Source organism: Hordeum vulgare, chromosome 7H, assembly GCF_904849725.1.
Source record: "Hordeum vulgare subsp. vulgare chromosome 7H, MorexV3_pseudomolecules_assembly, whole genome shotgun sequence".
In the NCBI taxonomy this organism is placed as follows: domain Eukaryota; kingdom Viridiplantae; phylum Streptophyta; class Magnoliopsida; order Poales; family Poaceae; genus Hordeum; species Hordeum vulgare.
Genome location: NC_058524.1, coordinates 114,813,067 through 114,822,263, shown reverse-complemented (window position 1 = coordinate 114,822,263; position 9,197 = coordinate 114,813,067). Strand labels below are relative to the sequence as shown.

The 9,197-nt window shown below is 41.6% G+C and overlaps 1 protein-coding gene across 2 annotated transcripts; it reads right to left on the bottom strand.

Annotated features, from left to right (window-relative positions):
• Positions 1-633: 633 nt before the first annotated feature.
• Positions 634-6,175, bottom strand: LOC123407404 (ubiquitin receptor RAD23d-like). Of its 2 annotated transcripts, XM_045100525.1 has the most exons (13): positions 5,987-6,175; positions 5,369-5,530; positions 4,740-4,793; positions 4,399-4,488; positions 3,783-3,883; positions 3,648-3,710; positions 2,634-2,811; positions 2,289-2,462; positions 1,649-1,732; positions 1,521-1,568; positions 1,293-1,405; positions 1,118-1,196; positions 634-928 (listed from the first exon to the last, which is right to left on the bottom strand). In XM_045100525.1, exons 1-13 carry the CDS (start codon positions 6,050-6,052, stop codon positions 806-808), a joined length of 1,335 nt encoding a protein of 444 aa, XP_044956460.1. In that variant the 5' UTR covers positions 6,053-6,175; the 3' UTR covers positions 634-805. The 2 variants fall into 2 exon arrangements, with proteins under 2 accessions (XP_044956460.1, XP_044956461.1); XM_045100526.1 differs by lacking the exon at positions 4,399-4,488 and having other exon boundaries at positions 5,987-6,174.
• Between the last annotated feature and the right edge of the window lie 3,022 nt (positions 6,176-9,197).

Genomic DNA, 9,197 nt, shown 5'->3' with positions numbered 1-9,197 from the left:
AAACATTGTGTGATATTTCGCCTCCATGCTTTGTGATGAAATATCATTCCTGGAGGTCTGAAAAAATAACAAAACCAATATTCCAAAAAGTTTTCAAAATAGTCTTTATGGAGCATCAAATTTGTTTTTTTCGCCAAGAGTATTAACCACATAAATAGAAAACTCAACAATGTTTGTATTGCCAAGAAGACTAAGATTTCTTTTTTGAAATTTGTTCTATCTCTTGGACTTTACTGTTCTCAAGAGTGCATTTGAACTCTCATTCAAAAAAAAAATGCATTTGAACTCAAGTGTAAAAACTCCATTTCCAATATAAGTACTCCCTCCGTTCCTAAATATAAGTCTTTTAAGATATTTCACTAGGAGTCTACATACGGAGCAAAATGAGTGAATCTACACTCGAAAGTATGTCTATATACATCCGTATGTAGTCCACTAATAAAACCTCTTTAAAGACTTATATTTAGAAACGGAGGGAGTAGCTTACTCGAGATATCACAAAATGAATGAATCTACATTAGGAACGGAGGGAGTAGAAAGTAAATTCTGCATGTAAACCAAGTGGCAATTCAAGAGATCATGAGATGCTATTTAAAAAGCAGGAAAAAAATAGACCAGCTGCACACACAGATATGATATTAATATGTACTTAAAAAGGATTTCCAGCATACAAGAAATTGAAAGTCAGCAGCTTCTCACTAATGGCAAGTAGTAGTGATATTCAGCAGCAAGATATAAGAACGACACCAAACTGTACTGCTTCTGTCACTGACTCTGTCTTTCGACGGTAACACCAATCTAACATCTATTGTTGTTCCTCAAACTCGTGGCCATGATCCAAAAGATAGTTGGCAGCCAGTTCTTCATCCCTGTTGCATGCAAAGAAGACCTCCAACACAAGCTCACGATTGAACCCCATTGACTCAAGCTGTCAAATATACAAATGTAATTTTATGTTAAACCCTTATAACTAGTAATGCAACAAAGAAACTGATAATGTCCATTGATAATGGATATTCGAACTATAAAGAGTGACACTAGATACAGAATACAAATATACAAATTTAGAAATAGGGAAGGTTTTACAAAGAAAACAAATCATCAAAATGTATTGTACCCGCTGGATGGCCTCCCGTTCTTCTGGAGTAACTTGAACTGCCTGTGGCATTTGAGCTGCCAGTGCGCCTAGTATATTTCTGGTTGCACATAATGGAGAAAACATCAATGTAAATGCTGTGTGTATGCCTGCCATAATAACTGCACATAGTTGTGTAATGTTTCTTAATTCTTACCCGCCAGCACCACTCTCAGGTGTTTCATTTACCAGGCGGAGAAACTCAGCCTGATTTTCCTGAATCAACCGCAGGATCTGTGGATTTTGTTTCCCCAGCTCTTGAAGCATTGGCTGTGAATACACAAGATGATACATCAGCTGATTTTCAAGTACATAAAAAGAACAAGTTATAAAGTACACTTATTTTGGGACGGAGGGAGTACTACATAAAAAGGCTAATTCATACCTGTAGGATTTGGGGATTAGCCTGGACCAATGCAAGCAGTGCTTGGAACTGAGAGGAAAAAGTAAATCACTGTTAGAACAATGCAACACTTCCAAGGACCAACCAGTATATGGTTGCACTGCTAGTACCTGTGGAAGCTGTCGCAATGCATCAAGGGCACCGGCACCGGCACCCACACCAGCACCAGCATTGGCCCCACCACTTGGAACACCCTGTTATGATAGTTTACATCAAAACTAGCCAAAGGAGTGATCATCATCGCAAAAAAGATTGTTTTCAGAATAAAAATGCACAACAGAGAGGTAGCTGTAAGTTGCATAATGTATTGTCAAAGGAGACCCCACACCAGAGACACCACATAACAGACAGATGTAAAGCATATCTATGCTAAAGAGATTTTCCTCCACATAGGAACTAAGTTTTAGCTTTAGAGACTGACATGCAATTTCTCTTTTTCTTTAGGGCAGGGTGTGGTCTCACTGACACCTCTATATATTTTAAGTTTTTTAAATCAGTAGGAGCCTCTCTTGCTGTGAAGTCCTAAGAAAACAGTGCCAATGTTTTAATGATTCCTAATCATGCTTCTGATGATGCCATATGGCACTGAGCATGTAAAATAAATGAAGTTGCGTCTGTGGATGAATGTAAAGGTGCAAACTAGTTTAACTGGGTCAGCGACTACTGACTTTGTAAAGCTTGGCCTATCCAATTCCACACAAAAATCTACAAAAACTATGAAGGTTGAAAGGGTATATCTGGAGTACATACCTGTGGGAAAAGGTTTAGAGGATTCGCATTAGGCCCAGCAGAGACACCACCAGATGGCTGCACTGCCGGTAGAGGTGCAGCCTGAGCCTGAGATGGAGCCTGCAGGTTTTGTGCCTGTTGAGCAGGAGCAGGTGCTCGAGCCACAGGTGGGGCCTCTACGGATTCAGGTATTCCCTAACAGTCAAACCAAAATGAAACAGTAAGAATAACATGTATTTAGAATGGAACACAAATTCAGTTCCCTCTGGATTTTGTGCAAAAACAACTGAGCACATGAAAGGCAGGACATGGAAATAAGGACTTCAAAAGAAGAATAAAACAAAATTCAACAAGCATTGAACTTACAGAGTACAGGTAGTCAATAGCCCTCTCAGGGTTGTTATACGCAGCACGTAAAGCACGGACAACCATATCACGTTCCCAGGTGCCACCACCCATGTCAAGAATTTGTTGGACTGTCTGTTCTAGAATGCCGCCAGAGACAAGGTTTGATGCAGCCTGACTGTATACATCAGCATCGCCTCTATACAGCACAAGCAGAATACAGATATGTTAATTTATAATCAAAACGGTTTATCACAATGAAAGAGAATGTGGAAGATTCTTTCTGGCTCAAGTTTCATGAGAACCAAATCAGTAACCCGGCTTGCATAACATAAATAAGCAGCAGATGCACTACCATGTGCTGATAACAAATACACACGGACACATGGAATGAAAAACCAGTTTTTAAAGTCTAAACATTCAGAAAATAACACATGAAAAATTCTAACCTATCAAAATAGGTCAATGTATTAACCTATGCATTTTTTTCTTTAAACTTTTGTACAGTATGCTCAGTGTGTCATAAGTATGATTTTTCTAGCACTTGAGCAGTACAGCTTGACGAGAAGTAGGTTAAATAATTCAATATTAATACCAAAATAATTAGAAGTTTATCAATGTTAATACCAAAATAATTTGGGAAATAGGTTACATGACTTGTCAGACGCTAGGTATGTAAATGCCAAAATAATTTAACCATGTTTATATTTATATCATTATAAAAGCAACCAGAAATCCATTTCTTCCCGGGCATTCAAGAATAATTTACAGCTGCACTACAAAAAGAAAAAGGGGGGACAGTTCAGAACATGTGCATGCTGTCTAACAGAAACACAAATAAAAACGTGCCGGGTCACCAACGTGTAAAAATTGGCAAGAGTTTACATAAAGAACCCACACATGACAAGAGATCATATGCATAAGGCTAGTAAGGAATTTGTAGCTAGAAATAATAAGGACAAAGCTCTAGAATATGTTAATCAATAATAATGTAGCTTCTAATAGAATGAAATAAAGGCTCTGAAATGGGCTCACGATGCAGTTACTGCAGCAGCTGGAGTATCAGAAACAGCTGAAGGCTGTGCACTGGGAGGCGCCCTACAAATGAAAAGAAATAAATAAGATAAACAGAAGGTTCCAACACATAAGTTGAAAGCATTGATAACTCACGGTTCAGATGCAGCAACAGGTGCTTGTGAAGGTGGTGATCTTGCAGCTGAGGCAACAGGGACAGGTGGAGTAGCAGCAGCAACTGGGGTAGCAGGTTGAGACTAGCGTAATGCAAGAAATTAAATATTTCTAGTAAGATAATTAGATGTTGATAAAACAAGGGTCACCCAAACAGAAGACAGGGTAATATTATGCGATGTAATTATATGATGAAAATACAATTTTGTTCTTATATGAGCTAAAGTGAACTGCGTTCACAGAAGGCAAGATAGTTATGATCACAGATGTCCCACCTTCTTGCTATCTAGTAACACAAACATCTTTCAGGTTCACTAATCTAACCTTCTTCAATTTGAAGGGCCCACAAATAACCCTAACACAAAAGAGGGATATGACATGGCAGAGCATTGGTGGCATGGCTAGCATACCGTTTGCATGTATGCTGGTTGAAGCTAAAAGGTGGAATAAAGAAGCATAAAATACAACAACAAAAAAAGGAAAACAGTGTGGAATCAACACAAAATTAGAAAGGAGAAAGATAGTGACACTGCCAGGCAGAGAATACATTTGGTACCAAATAGTGCTAGGTTGTGTTTGGTTGGTGTCCCAAACTAACCTTGACAAAAAAATTGCTGTAAATCATATTTTGATCTTCGTTTGGTTTGTTGCCAAAAAATTGCTTGTCAATGAGTGTCCACCCATCCCTCTTACATATTCATGCCAAGTAAATGATCAAGTGAGAGTGGAGGATTACTTGACAAAAAAATAGCAAGCCAATTCTTGCCATAATTTGTTAGAGCTAGATGGGGGCATGAATCAAACATACCCTTAAACTAGGGAAAAATAAATTACAAAGGGTTGGTGGCTAAATATATATTTAGCTTTTTTGCACAGCAGGAGATAAGAACCAACTACAATAATAGGTAGATCTGATAAAAACGTATCAACCCAAAATACCTGACTAACAGGTGCCTTTGAAGCAGAAGAAGCGCCACTAGATGACGCCTTAGGCTACAAGATAAATGCATACAGGATAAGTTACTAATATCCAGATCAAAAGATAACAAAAGAACATTATAAGTGCAGAATGGAGACATCACTGAGAGCATACAAATGTTGAATCAGCATGAATGATATCACCAAGACCAATATTTATTGATTCATCCAATTAGAAGGCTAAAAAACTAGAAACACATCATAATACAATGGCTGAATTAAACATGCAAGGGAAATTCAGAATGTGTAACAGAGTGCATAATTGCATGCCTATGATTATAGCACCACCTTTTAATGATTTGAGAAGTGCCAAACAAAAGAACATTAGAAGTGCTTTTGTGCTTGACAAAAGAACATTGGAAGTGCAGAATGGAGACATTACTAAGAACATACAAAATGTACTCATCAATGACCTATGCATCCATGGCATTCAGGCATTGTGACTAAAATAGGCTACAATGTCAAGCTTAGTAACATACAAAAACGGTCCAATTTCCATTCAAACCACTCAAGGGTCTGGCAAAAATTCTTTGAGAGTTGGAGAACTGAGCATTCAAATTCAAACTAACGGGACAGGGAGCATCAAATACCTTAGACAGCATTATAACAAGGAAACTGTTCTCTGCAACCTTGTTAGCATCCAGAGTGGTATCATCCTTGAGAATTTTTCCTTGATATATGATCATCAGCTGATCCGCAGGGTACACATTCTGCCCCTGAGCACTCTCGATGATTCTCTTGACCTCACCCACCTGTGAAACGGAGCAAACCCTCGACAGGTTAGTACTAGTGAAGCAAAACATCAAGCATTGCAGGCCCAAACAATTTGGCTACAGCAGATAACAGAATTCCCAAAAAAATCCCGCACATATCGACTACTGCTGCTAACGAGCAGTATTCAACCGTTCAATTCAGAGCACCCAGTCGATGTAAAATTACAGGCATCGGCGCCCCAACAACCCCAATACCCAAGTCGGGCCCGATCCGCACCACGACATCCACCTGCCCCCATACACCAGCAGAGCCGAGCAGCGACTAAACCCTAGATTCAGATTTTCAGAAACGCGACATCGCCGCACGAGCGCCTAATCACGGTGCGAGGCCGCGCCCTAATCGCGCCGAGACGCACCGAATCAAGCCAATTGCCAGGGAATTGCGCCGAATCGCGCGCGATTGGAGAGGGGAAAGAGAGGGGAGAGGGATCGTACCGAGGACTCGGGGGTCGCCTCGATCTCGAAGCTTGTGCCCTTGAGGGTCTTCACGTTGAGCTTCATCTCGGCTTCCCTTCCAACCCACTCACTCGACTCTCGCGGTTATCCCTATCTGCGACTCTCGCTTCGCCTCGAGGGTTTTCGCCTTGACTTCGGACTCGCGAGGGAGGGGAGGACGACGGAGGCGCACGGGGGAAGTGAGTTTATAGGGGGAGGAAAAAAATCTGGAGCCGTAACCAAAAAGATATCCGATCAGATGGATGATGGAGGATGCGGTGTCCGGCTGCTGTCCCTGACGCGTGGGGCCTGGGCCAGGTTGCCAGTGGGAGGGCCACGGGTGTCTAATCGGTAGACCGACAGCGGGGTGCGAGGCGGTGGGCAGTTCGGCTGCTCCGCCGCGGCGTGTGGGCGGATCTGCGTGCGGAAGGGGTGGCGGATTACACGCGCCTGGGGTGCGGAAGAGCGGTTTGGTGTGGATTGAGCGGTGACGTGAGGGGGGTGCACTCGTGTGTTGGTAGGCGTACCGGATCCAGGAAGATACTTCCTTCGCGGGGAGGGAGATGGGCGGATGTGGAGTGCGAAAAGGTGGTTGTTGTGTTGGGTTGGAGAACAAGAAAAAGAAAGAAAATGAAAAAGCTATCTCGCGGACATCGGGTATTTGAGGATTCCAGCGAACGCGGGTTGCCGTGGGATGTGGCGCACGAATCTTGAAGCAGGTGTTGTTGCCACGTCGGATTTAAATGAGTGTTCGCTGAAACTGGCATTTGTGCGAACGGGGGACAACCTCTATCTCGGCTGACCTATTTCCCCTCTCCCACACGCCCCACTCCTCTCTCTCTCTCTCTCTCTCTTGCCTCCTCCTCGTCGGCGGGTGGTTCTCGAGGCCAGCCATAAATCGACAAAGGAACATAAGTTGTTAGAGCATATATCTTCATATGTAGTTTTGGTAATTGATGACAATTCCTATGGACTAATGGTTGCCTTAAGTTACATTTATAGGATTTGTCCATAGGCATTTTTTAAAGTTCATCTGTTGGGTTCAAGGAGTTTATATGATGACCAAGATGGTATTCAAGTTTATATAGGAATTATAGGATGCCCGGCTGGAGCGGATCGGACGGGTGCGCGTGCGTAGATCGGGACAACAGCGCGTACATCGGACGGACCTCCGGGTGGCGGATGTTTACTAAACATCCGCAGGTAGATGCGTAGCACCCCCTTTGACAACGTACAAGAGACAAACTCTATTTAGCCGATCTATCTTTTATTTTCTAGGTGCGACTATCTCTTTCCTTTAATTAGTTTAACCTGCCCACATGCACGTAAAATTCGTTGATGTCCTTTTTTTAGTGGGCTGCTACGCATCCGCCACCTGGAGGTCCGTCCGATGTACGTGCAGTCGTCCCAATCTACGCGCGTGCAGCCGTCCGATCCGCTTCAGTCGGGCACCATATAATTCCTGAAACGACGGTCGAGTTGCAGAAACTTTCATTCCTGAAACGACGGCCGAGTTGCAGAAACTTTCGCTTTGTTGCGAGAAATAAATTTTGTACCCGTTAATTCCTGAAACAACGGTCGAGTTTCAGAAACAATTTGCTTGTTGCAAAAATTTTGTTGCAACCGAGTGTTTGTTGTAGATTTTTTTCTGCAACAGTAGACAATTTTTTTGCAACAAAAAGTCATATTGCAGATTTTTTTTCTCTCCAGTTTTTTCTCTTTTGCAACACATGTGTTGTTGCGGAAATAAGTTTTGCAACACATGTAATGTTTCAGAAAAAAGAAAATAGCGACACTGCAATCCAGATACTCACCCGCACCGCCCGCCATCGACTTCAGAGTTCGGCCTCCGCTCTGTTTGGCCCAGCGCACGGGACACGTGTCGTGCACACAAGGAGGCGGATGGAAAATGTCCGTTCTGCCCGATGATTAGCATCATTTTCCTTTTTTTTTATGAAGGCATGATGATTATAGTTCCTATTCAAGCCTACTCAGCCAACATATAATTCATGGGAAAAAACAAAGCAAGAACCCATCTATTCCATATCCCGCTCCCCTTAGTGTAGTCCTTCCTAATGACGATGCCCGAGTCTGAGTGGCCCTTCCCCTTCAAGAAAAAAAACTGTGAGTCTTACTTAATCAAAATACCTCATGAATAATCTCTAGCCATTAATTAGAATTACATAGTCCAACGAGCAGGACATCTCTCTTCTCCGCGTCTTCCACAATATATCTCACATGCACGACATCTCTCAGTCATATTCTTTTCTCTTTCTATCAACGTTGCCGGCCTGCAGCAATCACGACTCTCTTCATCCCCTCCCTGTTGCCTTCTGCTTAACCTCCTGTTGTCTCTCTCCTCCTCGGATTTCCCTGGAATTGCAAAATACACAAACACCATTCTCCATCTCTCAGTAATGGCCTCAGTCCAAGTTCATTGCCTAAGCAGCGTCCCCGTCCTCTTTTCTTACACCGGCCCGTATTTGCATACAATGAACTTGAGTATCTATTTTAATATTGTTGGAAAGTGCATAAGTCATTTTGGAGCACTAGATGGTTTGTTCAATCCACTTCTCTACGTTTTCAAGAAAAAAAATACAATTTTGCGACTTGGATCTGTTCTTTTATTTTTATGATCTCATGCCATGATCCAGTTTGATATGTTCATCTTAGAAGCACATGTTATGTTTTCTCCTGATGGAATTGTTTTCTATAGTAATTTTTTCAGATAAGGAGTGTATATATGCAGTCAGAAGATCAACATGGTGACACCTTAACAGTATTCATTCGAAGCAACATCTCATGCATTGATCCAATTTGATATGTTCATCTTAGACGCACATGTTATGTTTTCTCCTGATGGAATTGTTTTCTATAGTGATGTTTGCAGATAACGAGTGTATATATGCAGTCAGAAGCTCAAGAGGTGACACCTTAACAGTATTCATTCGAAGCAACAAGGAAGTTAACCTCTTGGTTGTCCTTCCTCATATTTTTTCTACTTGATTATTTAAATGTATTTCCTTTGCTAAATGGATGTGCTAAAAATTAAGAACATAGATGAGTTTATTTTTGTATAGTTATGTAGTGTATTGTAAGAATGTAAGGTACTGGGACTTGCTTAGTAAGAGAAGCCACATAATTAAGTTCTAACTCGGCAGTACTAAGAAATTCAAAGAAATTATATGTATAGATTGGTTCCATGAGATTA

What these genes read in the sequence shown, in the direction of transcription:
- LOC123407404 (XM_045100525.1), bottom strand. Translation starts at nt 6,052, where the DNA reads ATGAAGCTCAACGTGAAGACCCTCAAGGGCACAAGCTTCGAGATCGAG. An exon ending in CTATTGACTACCTGTACTCT is followed by an intron (nt 2,463 to 2,633) that starts GTAAGTTCAATG and finishes TTTGACTGTTAG; the next exon opens with GGAATACCTGAATCCGTAGA. An exon ending in CATTGCGACAGCTTCCACAG is followed by an intron (nt 1,569 to 1,648) that starts GTACTAGCAGTG and finishes TTTTCCTCTCAG; the next exon opens with TTCCAAGCACTGCTTGCATT.